At 37.5% G+C, this 13376-nt stretch overlaps 1 protein-coding gene across 1 annotated transcript; it reads left to right on the forward strand.

Moving 5' to 3' along the window:
* Positions 1 to 624: 624 nt before the first annotated feature.
* SNF8 (SNF8 subunit of ESCRT-II) lies at positions 625 to 8668 on the forward strand. The gene is made up of 8 exons (XM_075176964.1): positions 625 to 734; positions 2231 to 2281; positions 2769 to 2907; positions 3288 to 3392; positions 5954 to 6026; positions 6102 to 6243; positions 6657 to 6731; positions 8036 to 8668. The coding sequence occupies exons 1-8, from the start codon at positions 681 to 683 to the stop codon at positions 8171 to 8173; spliced, it is 777 nt and encodes a 258-aa protein (XP_075033065.1). The 5' UTR covers positions 625 to 680; the 3' UTR covers positions 8174 to 8668.
* The last annotated feature ends 4708 nt before the right edge of the window (positions 8669 to 13376 follow it).

The following is a 13376-nucleotide window of genomic DNA, read 5'->3' on the forward strand; positions in this document are numbered from 1 at the left end:
AAGGAGAAGAATCGCTCAGGAGAGGTCACTGGGGCAGTTAATTTACTTTCCATCCGCCGCGCTGGTGACTGGGCAGACCCCTTCAGGTTTTGCAATGTCGCACAAACTATTTCATGGGCCCCTATCATTGCTCCAGTCCGACACTGTGTGCTATGTGTAACTTGTACAATCTCCCTGTAATGAGAATTCAAAATTAGGCAAGTATGACAAGTATTACAATTAGTACAAAGTATTATCTCACTGTAGGAGGCAGCATAACCGGTATATGATCCCAACTTAAACTCTTCAACCCAAGCATGATTATTAGCAAATGCATGTGATGTGTATAAAGAAATGCAAATAATTAATGTAAGGCAAACATTAACCCTGAAGGCTTTCTGTCTTAATTATTTTCTTAGAATTTATTTTAACACCGGCTGAAAAATGTAAGCATTACTGAACTATACAATCATCCTGTAGCGCCACCCGGCCGCAATGCTATGAATAGCGAGAACATTAGGTGGTCTCCGAACAAATGGCCGTCGCCGTTTCATTTCATAAGCCTGGCAAAAGACAGTATTTAATAAACACTTCATCTCCTAGTGTTTAGAAGGAGTCCAGTGTGAATGTATTCGGTGGATGACATCGGTGTCACACACTGGTGACGTCCACTCACGGAAGTGCTGCTCTGAAGCTCCAACATGCACCGGAGAGGGGTGGGAGCGGGGGCGATAGCCAAGAAGAAGCTGGCGGAGGTGAACGGGCTGCCCATAAATAACCGAGTCCAGGAGGTCTCCTGCTATGTTCTATGTGTTAGAGTGAGGGGGGCTCTTGCTGTACCCAGTGTTCCCCACTCACTAAGTGGGCAGCCTGAGTCTTCCCTGCTGTTGTGAAACTGTCTATCTCGGCATAACCCTTGGTCAGCAGGGCATGCTGGGATATGTAGTTGCACAGCCGCTGGAGCGTAGCCCAAAGACTGCTGCTACTTTACAGTGTGTAGAATCAGTACAAATTTCTGGCCCTATTCAGATTTCATGACTTCTGCTTTGTCTTCTTCATTAGCTGTGGAACAAAGTGTACAAATGAATAGTGCACAACTGCCTGTACAAAAATGTTTCCTAAATCTTGCAAAACTAAGTTATAAAGCTAATAAATTGTGCAATCTGGTATTGAAGCTGCTGTATTTACCAGTATTCACATTATGAAAACAAAGTGTTGTTCTCATGGTCACAGAAGAAAGTGAAAGTTTTGTAAAATTACATCATAATTTACATTGTGAATAAGGAAAGTATACATTAAGTAAGGAAACACTAATAGACATGTTTTATAAAGTGAGACAGTGGCATATTTGTAATGCCAAATGGTCTATGTTGGCCTCAGTTGCTATAACTGTGTACTGTTTCTGGTGGTAAAGAGGGTTGGGTTTTATTGAGGCACACTCTAGCAGTACATTTACTAAAGTCAAAAACATGTCACTACAATGTTTTTTAAAGCACAATACAAAAAGCTGTTTTATATCTTGGATATTGTGGATTTGCAGCAACTTAAATATGTTTTAACAAGCCATTATCGGGAGTTATAATACACCCAGGAGTATAGTGAGAAAACTAGGCATCCTTGATCTTTTCTTCTATTACCTGATAATTACTTTAAGTGACCTATCTCAGTCCGGACTTTTACAACCCCATTCTACCCTGCCAGAGAAAGAGAGATTTATTTTATCCTGATTTCAATATGTACATTTAACCAGAAGAAATACACAATCTAACCACGAATATGCACTCCTTTGCATGGTCCTTTTCTATATATAAAGGGACACACATTTTCCATTATACAATATCTGTTTATATGAAAACACTTGTAATTGGAGTAGAATAAAGTGTTGCATGAGCAGGATTTAAAATTTGGGTCTCTCTATCTGTTTAATATGTATTATTGTATAAAATGATGTCATTTAAGGGCTGTTTGGACTATAATTACAAATTGACATTCATAGTTGGGGAGGGCTGTTGCATGCCCTCCACTGAGGTGTCACAGAATAACTTTGGAAAGCAATTGGAAATCAAAATGGTGAAAGTTTTGAAGAAGAAAAAGAAGAATGTACAAAACAAATAAAACATTTTTAACATATTTCTACTAATGCACATTATATTAAGTAACCAAGTATCCCTCAAAGACTCACAAGAAAGTAATTGATATTGATACTATTTATTGATTGCACATACCAAAGTTTGAATGTCTCTCTTTTCAGGCCAAGTACAAGGAGCGCGGGACTGTCTTGGCTGAGGACCAGCTTGTACAGGTGAAGAGGACTACAGTTCATTGATATGTTTCCAATCTGTTCGCAGGGCCTACCAGCTTTGCTCAGATAAGAATATGCAGGACCTTATATCAGGGCTCAATAAATACTTTAGAATCTAAAAGTCTAAAATGTAGGACCTATGAAATGTCAAAGTTTTTTGCTGAAGCCTGCTTTAGAACACTAGCTTAAAACACAGGTTGAGTTGTGTTATATTGTGATACATAAGGAGGGTATTATGCGCTGTAACTGAGAACCTCTTGACTGTTTGTGGTACCCGATGAAAGACACACTAAGATATCGGCTTGCAAAGGATAGAAGGTTTTTCTGGCACATGTAGTTTCATAAGCCAAATGTTTCCCAAGCCTAATATACATAATCAATTTGAAGATTTGCTTGCAAAAGAAATTGTGCATTCATATATATGCCTGTTAGATTTAAACAAATGCTTTTGTACATTCATCTGAACTTGTTTTTATCTCTATTATAGATGTCTAAGCAGTTAGAAATGTTCAAAACAAACCTAGAAGAGTTTGCCAGTAAACACAAGCAAGAAATTCGCAAGAATCCCCAGTTCAGAGTTCAGTTTCAAGATATGTGTTCAACAATTGGAGTGGATCCTCTGGCCTGTAAGTTTATGGACAGTTGTCTCCAGTGCAAGAAGTGGTTTGTTTTCAAGAAATTATAATTTAGCAGATTAATTAACTGTAGTTCACGCAATCTCTTAGTTAAAATGTATAAGTATATTGCTTTGTCACAAAACGTATTGGCCATAGCACTGCTGATGTCCCTGCATTAAAGTAGGATTTACAATTATTCCTTCTTAATGGAAGCCTTAATGTGTAGCTATAACTGGCAATAATCCCTATTATGTCATTGGATGTCCCTACAAAGAATTAGAGGTTTGTATAGTAACCATAAAAATGTATGGAATGTTTTATCCGCCATTTTTTCCTAACCATCTTGAACAAGACGGTTCCTGAGTAAATATTGCTCCTTGCTTTCTCAGCTGGTAAAGGATTCTGGTCAGAAATGTTGGGTGTCGGAGACTTTTATTACGAGCTCGGAGTGCAGATAGTTGAAGTTTGTCTGGCGCTGAAACACCACAATGGAGGTGAGTGTTAGGTCCTAGATTTGCAATGGAAAGTATATCTTGTACGAAACAATACAACAGTAGAGGATCTTGTTCATCTTTCAGCTACATTAGTATTATTATAATATTTATTATTATATTTATTATTTTTAACATTTACATAGCACCAGCATACTCCGCAGCACCTTCCATTAATTTCATCTTGTCAGCTGTCTGATACTGAGAACACAAAATTAAAGGTATTGTTAAAGGAGTTGTCCATCATCAGAAATGTTCATTTATTGGATACAAGGTGAGCCTCTTTAGTTTTCTCAAATAAGTGGGTTCCATGAAAAGTAAAACAGGTTAAATGTGGCTAAATGAGATAGGTAATCAAATGTGCTTGGATGTACAAAATGTGTTTCAGTGTCTCTGACTTTCTCAGTTGTCAAACAGCTGTGATAAGAGTGTTTTATAGCTCTCTATATGTTTCTGATGGTTGCTGTAGAAATGGTTCTGATTAGTTGTGTGTGGATCAGAACATTGTTACAGCAACCATTAGAAACCTAAGGCAGAGACAAAACACATTTAGACCATCTTCGCACCCTTGATTATGTATCTATCTTATTTCAGCTGCTAGAACATTGTTTACACATAAATATTCTTTAACCCAGTTTTTTATCTTTAAGCTACATTTTTGTTATCTTTTCATGGAAGTCACTTCTTCGAGGAGACAACACTAAAAAGCATCATCACTCAGGATTAGTGCTCCAAGGTCAGAAATGATAAATATTCCATAGGTAGAAGCAGCATAACTCCTATAAACACTTCAAGTTTAGTGCATAAGTGAAAAAGTATACAACAAAAATGATTGATTTGTGTATGTCTCCTTCAACTCTTCCTATATACAGTTGATTTATCTATGTTGTTTCCTCTGGGTTTTTACCTAAGACCTTGATGTCATCCAGATAGGGTTGTTTATTTTCATCGCCCTTAGACACAGTACAGCTCCATGGATACAGTTGTGTGTATTTAGCGGAGTATAATTCAAGGCATAATGAATATAAACAATTATGAATAATAGAAAAGCTTTGACACATAATGAAACCAAAAAGTTAGACCAGTGTATTTAGTATAGGCTGTAGGACAGTTTTGGACAACCCCTTCTCAAACAAAATTAAGTCTCTGTACTGCAAGTTCCCCTGTCAGGATTCCCCTCACACTCTCACCTGTTATCTGAAGCTGCAAAGCTCACAATAAAGCTGTTTGGAAGCTATTATATAGCTATGGACAGCTTGTAATGCAGTCAATGCACTGCTGCAGGTAAAATGCACAGTGTTCTGTGGTCCGGCTTTTAGCTTCAGGTAATCAGGGTTTCTTGTGGATGGACACCCCCTATTTGCGGTACGGAAGGGAAAATGCTATAAGTGATCAACCACTTCATATGGAGTTAGGCATTCCTGTTAATGATCCATCCACATTTATAATGTAGGCAGGCCTGTGCTTCCTAATATTTGATAGCTTTTTCATTTTATTTTTGAATGTTGGTGAAGTGTTTATTCTTTACATCTAAGCGCTTTTTTCACCTGGGCCCATAACCTGTTGGCAGAAACCTACTATCAGGGCACTTGTGCTGTTATATGTAATAGGTGTCACTGGCATTGGTTGTAGATGTTAAACCACAAGAAGCTTTTCGACTTAACCAATTTGTTGGTTTTATATCAGAACTTATTGTAACAGATGATATATACATATACACATGCAGCTTGAGTTCGGTGCATGCTCATAAGAGCGATGCAGACGGCTGGAGGCTGCCCCACTTTCTGTCTTCACTAGATCACAGGGGACACCACTACCAAGATGGGAGACGGAGCGTAGCGCTCCATATTAACATCTTTATCATTAATAAGCCTTGAGGATTAAATCAGATTTGGACAACTAATGTGTATCAGTTTACATTGCATATTATTTAATTGGTCATCAAACTTTATTAAAAATTATCAAAACTTCTCATGTATAGATGATTATAGTTTTTATTTCTAAGAAATGTTAACATTTTAATTCTGATTCTCTATTTAATATGGGTACTAGCAATAGCAGTAGGAGAGAGTCATCAACATAACCAATATTACAATTAAATAAGGTTAACATAATAGTAATAGTCATTAAAACAATAAAAAACTATTGCAAGACAGCACTTTAGGTTACTAGAGTCCCACACACACGTGTGAATAGGTTGTCATGCAAAATTAAGGTGATCAATTGTTCCCTGAAAAAGTCAATCACTTTTTTTTTTTTTTCTTTTTTTTTCCCCCCACCAAAACCAAATTTCTCCCATCACTGCAGGCTCATCTCCATATGCAGAATCAATATATGAACAATATCATTGTTATCGTAATTTTTTTTTTTAAATGACATATTCTAAAGAGCTGTACAGTGTTTGTAGATTGTATAGTAAGCATTCCCTGTAGAGGGTTAACTATTACCACTGCAGATCTCTCCAAATGGCTGGATGCGTATCCTAGTCACCCTAATTGACCATAAGAACCCACACAAGCCTGAGCTTATGGGTTCAACCATTTCCTCTCCATCTTCTTTTCTAGGTCTAATAACTTTGTCTGAGCTCCACCAGCAGGTTTTGAAGGGAAGAGGAAAGCTCGCTCAGGATGTCAGTCAGTGAGTATCCCTCAAGTGTCATGGAGCTGTAACCTGCAGATGCAGCAGTGTCACTGTCCTCATTTCTTGTTTTAGGGATGATATCATCAGAGCAATCAAAAAATTAAAAGTCTTAGGTAGTGGATTCGGGATCATCCCTGTGGGCGGATCTTACCTGGTGCAGTCAGTTCCTGCAGAGCTGAACATGGATCACACAGTGGTCTTACAGCTGGCAGAGGTTGGTAAAGTTATATGGTCATTTATGGTTTTTCCGTTCTGAAACAAATTTGCTCCGAAAATGTTTATGCAAATCAGAAGACAACTTATGGTAGCTTGTCCTAAAACTATAGGATCATTATCAGACGTGCTAGATAATGTGGTTGAAATATGAGCGCAGATAGCTCCTATCAGCCTGCGTATGCTTCAGGGACTCCGGAAGTGATCGGAATGGCTGGATCTCGTGTCATTGAGGTCACGGCTTCCTAGTGAACTACTTACTAGTCTGCATTTTTATATGTTTTTTGAGCTCCTAAAACGACTGACTTGTTTATAGTTTTGATTCTCTGCCTTGGAAAATAATAGTTTGACATTTTGTATTTCAGAAATGTTTTATTATAATTGCTTTCTGCTGTTTTGTTTTTTGTCCTGCAGAAAAATGGTTATGTAACAGTTAGTGAAATTAAGTCAAGTTTGAACTGGGAGAAAGAAAGAGCTATACATGTGTTGGTGAGTGTTTAAAAATCTGGTGCAGCATTTAAATGTCTTAATATTGTATATCATGTGAAGTGTGTTGTAATTACCTTTATCTTCTCCTAAAATTAAGCCATAATGGCCTTATTAATTTAGTTTTACCGTAGCACAGTAGATTGCTGCTGAATATCTCCGCCCTCTGTTTTTATTATGGAAGGTGAATAAAAGTAAGCATTTCTGGGACAAATAATATAAAACATGTATAGGTAGATTTTACGGATTAAACTATTAATCATAATAGCTTGATATCAGATTAATATATCTGGGCCTTTATGTATAGCCCATTGGTTGACAGCTCTTTATTTAAAGATCCAGCAGCTTTCTGTATACACCTGTTGAAATGTTCTCCTCAAGTTAAAGTGGTCCTGCCACCTCTTACCTGGCTTTTATTACCAGGCTAATTATGTAAAATTAGGTACTGTCGATGTTCTGAAATATATGGCCAAACTTCAGAATGTGCAACTACATTCTTCCTTCTGGTCAGTCATTGGTCCTCGCATCAAGGAAATCCATTGTACCCATCTTTGAACTTGTATAATGCCAGACACTAGCAACAAGACACAATGATACAGTCTTTGTATAGTGAAAATACAATCCAAACATGTATTTCCTGATGAAGGAGCAGTACGCCCAAAAACATTGATTTCGCTGCATGTTTGAATAAACCATTCATACTATATAAAAATTTCACTTCCAGCTTCATCATGTAACTGAAATGATTAGCATCATTGTGGGTTCCTTATATATGTATAGTTATGCATAATTATACATGCTGCCAGAACAGAATGCCATCTGTAATGAGTCTCCACCAACTGCACTTCTGATGCACATGCACACGCTGGCTATATATAGGAACAGTCTTTAAATACTTGTAGGAAGGTTTTTGTGGCTGCAGCAATAGTCCTATTTTGAAAAAAATATTTCTTAATATAATAAACAAGCATTGGTACTTCAACTTATATAACAGCAATGTAATAGTGATGGTGCTTACTCTCATATACATCTGGCCCACTTCTGCCACTATAAACCGGCCTGGTTATATTATAAGACTTGGGAGTGCCAGGTGTTCATGTCATTGGGGTGCAACTTAAAGTAATCTAAATAATCAAGAAAAAACTGGCTCTTTTTTTTTTTTTAAGAATGTAAATGTCATCTTAAATGGGGACTTTTTACTAAAATAGTCACATCAGCAGAATACAAGCATATAACAGTATTAAAATGTGTTTATTTCTAATCTGGTAAGAAATGGTGCAATGATCATTATTTGTGTGACCACACAGGAACATCTACTGAAAGAGGGCTTGGCATGGCTGGACTCGCAAGCTGCAGGGGAGGCCCAGTACTGGCTGCCAGCTCTATTTACTGAACTTTATTCTAAACCAATTATCCCGGAGGAGTCCAGAGAGGGACCTCCCTGACACCTGGAGCTAATAAAGGAAGTCTCTACTACCTCAGACTAATCTGTCTGCAAAAAAGCCTCTGAGGGAAAGTCATTCTATTTTGTGTTGGGTTACCTCCCATGTGAACTGGAGAACATATATTTGCCATGTATTTCCTGCCTTCATTTAATGCTTCGGTCCTTCATGTATCTCTTTCTGAATGGTGCACTCTTCCCCCAGCTCCCATTCTTTTCCACAGCTCTCCTACTAAACCAAGGAGAGGTGTGAGTGTGGACAAGGTGGATGCTGATTGAGCACAGGAGTTTATTGCCAGAGTTTAACCACAACTATGTCATGAATACAGTGGTGCAGGCTACCTGAAGTATCCCTTCTCCGTCTTATCAAGTCTCCAGGAGCACACAGACATGTAATATTGGACCAACATGGACTTATGGGGCATATACCAGTCTGAACAAAGAGCAATCTTGTGTATTAATATATTATACTTTCTACCAATAAAATCTTGGAATATTTTATGGATCAGTAAGTTCAAGATGTCACATCACATTCATTCCTATTCTGTGTACCATACATGTTTTTACCACCAGTACATAAATCAAGAGAGGAACTGAACTCTGTAATCAATACAGAATGTAATAGAACATAGGACCTATTAAAGGGAACAACTCATTTTCTTACAATCCACTAGTACTTCAACAGGGGTGTCTTCTTGTGCCCATTGTTAGCCCCTTATCACAGAGAGCAACTGGCATGTGTAGACTATCACCCCATTCAGTCTTTTTGTGGCAGACCCAAACCAAACTGGTGACATATGTTTTTATTAACCCAGTGTGATTACGGGGGAAAGTTTGTTTTTTTTATTTTTACGTAGTCTTCAAAAAATCCCCAAAATAGACAATTTCTGTGTTGCTAATATCTTAACAAAAATTAAACTTTTCATCTAAAATTCAATGAAAAAGTTTAACGAAGTATGAGATCTTTGAAAATTAAAACAATACAAAAACAAAATCAGTCTTACAACTTATCAGTTTCACCCAGCTTATCACTACAATCACTGCAATATGAAATCAGGTGTTCTGGGCATATAAATTTGTAACACGCTTGGCATGTATGAGTTGTCTTACAATTTTTTTAGCAGGACACACGTGGCATCTTTTTCAAACTCCTGGTACTTTGGCTGGTGGCGCCTCTGAAGATTGTCCAGTGAAATCTTTAATTCTTTTGCACATTTATCCTGGTAACCTAAATACATCTTTGCGGATGCTCAAGTGTTCATTTAGAAAAGCAAGACCCAAGGTTTTGGTGAATTTACGTTGTTTTTGCGACACACTATTATTATTATACAGATATATTGTGATCACATTGTTTCCAGACATTTAGCGTGCAATAGAAAATAGTCAGCCGTTTTCTTGAATTGCGGCTCACATATGTGGAACAAAGCTCGTCTGCAACATCTACTCAAAGGAATAAATAAAACATCACATACACTAAAATGGCATGAAATTGTTACACCGACATTGAGGTTTAGTCCTCTGCGCTGACGCTGCCTGACTGAGGGGTAGCGGAATATGGGTAGGGAGGGGTCTTAACTCGCTACTGAGAGGTTTGGCAATGTTGCATAACTAAGTAAAAAGATAAACTTAATTTAAAATGTACCAGGTCATTATGACCCAACCTCAATGACGCCAGGTTAATCAAGAGAAGATCTAAAAAATATACATTGTTTTCAAAGTAAAGATTATATAAAGATTATTTTCAGTATCTATTTCAGAAGTTTCAAATATATGTTCTTTTCAAACAGTGGAAAATAGCATATAGTAGTGACTATTTGGTTGAATCTGTCCACTATGGGCCTGATTCATAAAGGAAAGTAAGGCAAAACAAAGGGAGTAAATTTTCTCCTGGACAGACCAGGTTACAATGCAAGGGGTGCAAATTAGTTTATTATTTTGCACATAAGTTAAATACTGTTTTTCATGTAGCACACAAATACTTGATGGCTTATTTGTACACTGAAATTTAAAGTTGATCTAGGACAGTGTTGGCTAACCTGTGACTCTCCAGGTGTTGTGAAACTACAAGTCCCAGCATACCCTTCCAGCAATAAGCTGCTATATATTAGCAAAGCATGCTGGGACTTGTAGTTTCACAAACACCTGTAGTGTCACAGGTTAGCCAACACTGATCTAGCACATGTCCTACCCCAACTATAAATCTGTCCCCACATATTAAATTTACCTCCCACTCCTTTTATTTGCTTTACTTTCTTTAACGAATCAGGCACTATATATCTATGTCCCCTCTAGTTACAAGATGTCCACTCAAGCACATATTTTAATGGTAAAGCCCCTTCCCTCAAGAACCAGAACAGAAGATACTAAGCTCTCTTTCATCCCGCACTTAGCACCAATCACAGTTGATTTTCCTTCCACAGATGACAGGAGAGTTTTGAAATTTAGAGCTTTAGACACAGATGCTTCTTATATGTCTAGAGCCATGATTGGTCAGTGCTCTTCACCTATGATGTCCTGTATCGGAACGGCATCAAGTTCACAAACACCGACTGAATGAGGCATGGATTCCACCTGTACTGGTGGTCTACACTGGCTCGCAATTTCTTTCCCTGGAGTGGTAATGTATAGTGTTATACACATAGTGTCAGCCTATCCTTGAATTTAACAGCAAATATTAATAGTTTGTTCGTTTAAAATATAAATTTATTTAATGGATGTTGTGTGTAGACACTTTGGCCCGTGTTGAGCGAGTACTAGGCAAGTTTGCGTATTTTATATTGTGCAAAAATTGCTCTCTGTATGCCTAGAAAGTGGGTGCACATATATGCACCCATCCGGATGTGTGTAATTCTGCTACTAACTCCAGCCTGCGCCTGGAGAAGCAGGACATAAGCCGAGTACAGTTAGGGTGTGTTCATGCAATCGCCATCAGATGTAGACCAGGAAAACGCCGCATATACACCTGAGAGAACCATATTGGCGGGTTGTCAGGGTTAGGTGCAAATAGCTGATGATCTTAACAGGATTTAATTCTGAGATCACTGCTCCTATTCCAGGTACGTCTAATTATCAGGAGCTGCTTGAGTTTAGAGGTGTCCACTCTGAAACAGTCATAGAAAATAGTTGGAAAAACTGGCATCAGATTGACTATCTGGAATTTTAGGAATCTAAGTTGTGGAACTAAATAACTTTGGGCTGTTAATACATTACGGACAACATATACCCTATTGGTTCAATTTCTTGCTTAAGTTCATTTATTATATCAAGTAGCACTTAGTCTTTATTATAATATTAAGTACACTACTCAATCAGCAGGTGCATCACACACAGTAGAATTAGGTATGTCATATACAAGTCATAAAGGTTAGAGCAGTTTTATCCTGTATTTCAAATAGCGGATGATGATGACAGTCTCTGGCACTAGTGAACTACTTTGCTGTTTGGTGCTTTTATTTAATTAATCGGGCATATATTATGCTTTTTCTTTCTCTTTAATACAGATTGGGAGTTGTTTCTGCTTTATTGGTGAGTTTTTTAAGTTGTATTGATGCCTAATAGTGAGTATTTGTGCACATAAAACAAATGTGCATAAGTGGGATGTAAGTGTCTGTGCCGTATGCCTGGTGTAAAGCGGGCACATCTTAAGATATGTACGGCTCATACACTGTTTTTAAGTGCGCCTGTGTATATTCTAAGAAACATATTTCATATTTAGGTGGGACTGCGTTTTATGTACTAGTTGCTCTATATCATTTTTGATTTATAAACTAGAGATCTCTATGGAACCTATCTTTATCTGTTTTGTAATTTTTTACTTATCTGATTTAACTTATGTGTTGTTAATGTTATGGTGCTATCAGTATTTATTCTGTATATGTTAGTAATTTGTCCTTATCTCCTTAATGACCAGCAACATTTGTACCATCAGACCCATTTTCACATATTAGCCATCGAATGTGTCCAGGAATATCTTTTCATTTTTAATTTGCCGACTACATATGATTTTTAAAAGAAAGGGCTCTCTTTGGTAGCATATTACAATAACTATATTTTTATTTAAATTATAATATACAGGGATACATTGGCAAAAATAGTGATAATGTAGTGTAAACATATTAGTTTACGCTAAGCTGCAAATATGTAGGTTTCCTCCATGTAGATGAAGATATGTGTATGATGCCGATTAATTTTCTGCATAATATGTAAACAAATAATCTGGGCTTACTCTAACTTTTGTGGATATTGTGTGTGTGTATATATATATATATATATATATCTCTATAATATAAAAGCCTAGCGGCGTGTGTTAGTCTGTGTGTGGAAAAAACTACCGGGTGACAGAGTGCTCAAGCTGCAGCGCCACCTGCTGGGCGGAGTTATATACTACACTGACCTACTAAATTCTAAGCATTATCTAATATATAAAAGTAAAAGCCTAGCAGCGTGTGTTAGTGTGTGTGTGTGGAAAAAACTATTTTCTCAGAAAGGGCTCATCCAATTGACCTGAAATTTGGTATACTGACATTATTTGACAAAAAAATTAGAATAGTGAAGTCAGTTAACTTCCATCATCCCCTCCTTCCCCCCGTGGGAGGGGTATTAAAGGCTAAATTTATGAGTTGAGGGGTCAAACTCATTTTTGTGAGGTAATTTTACCTCATGAACACACATTAAAAAGTGCGCTTGCGTCGGGAAGTAACGCTCTTCCCCTGAGGAGGCCTGAGCTAGGCCCAAATGCATCACAAGAACCTTTTTAAGACCTTAAGTAGCTTGATTAGACTAGAATCCATGAGTATCATGCACGGGTTAACTTGTGTATGTGTATATATATATATATATATATATATATATATATATATATATATATATATATATAATGTATATGTATGTACTGTGCCTTCAAATAGCTTCATGTGTATATTAGAATACTTGTTTCTGTAGGTTGTCATGGTAACATTAGCCCATAGTTGCCTGATTAGAGTGAGACCTCCCGCACTCCAGGGATAACGGCAAGAACTCCCGGAAGGGTTTTTACCTGTCTGCAATTTAAACCACGACCATCACAGTGAACACTGAGTGGGCAGGGGAGTAATGATGAAATTTGTGTTGTCTTACAGCGTGCCCGGCCCCTTTGATGATGCAAATGGCCTAATGGAGCCGCCTTGGAGTCTTCTCCAGTTACCATGAGTGGGCAGGGGGTGTCATCA

The sequence above is a fragment of the Mixophyes fleayi genome, chromosome 6, assembly GCF_038048845.1.
Source record: "Mixophyes fleayi isolate aMixFle1 chromosome 6, aMixFle1.hap1, whole genome shotgun sequence".
Classification (NCBI taxonomy): domain Eukaryota; kingdom Metazoa; phylum Chordata; class Amphibia; order Anura; family Limnodynastidae; genus Mixophyes; species Mixophyes fleayi.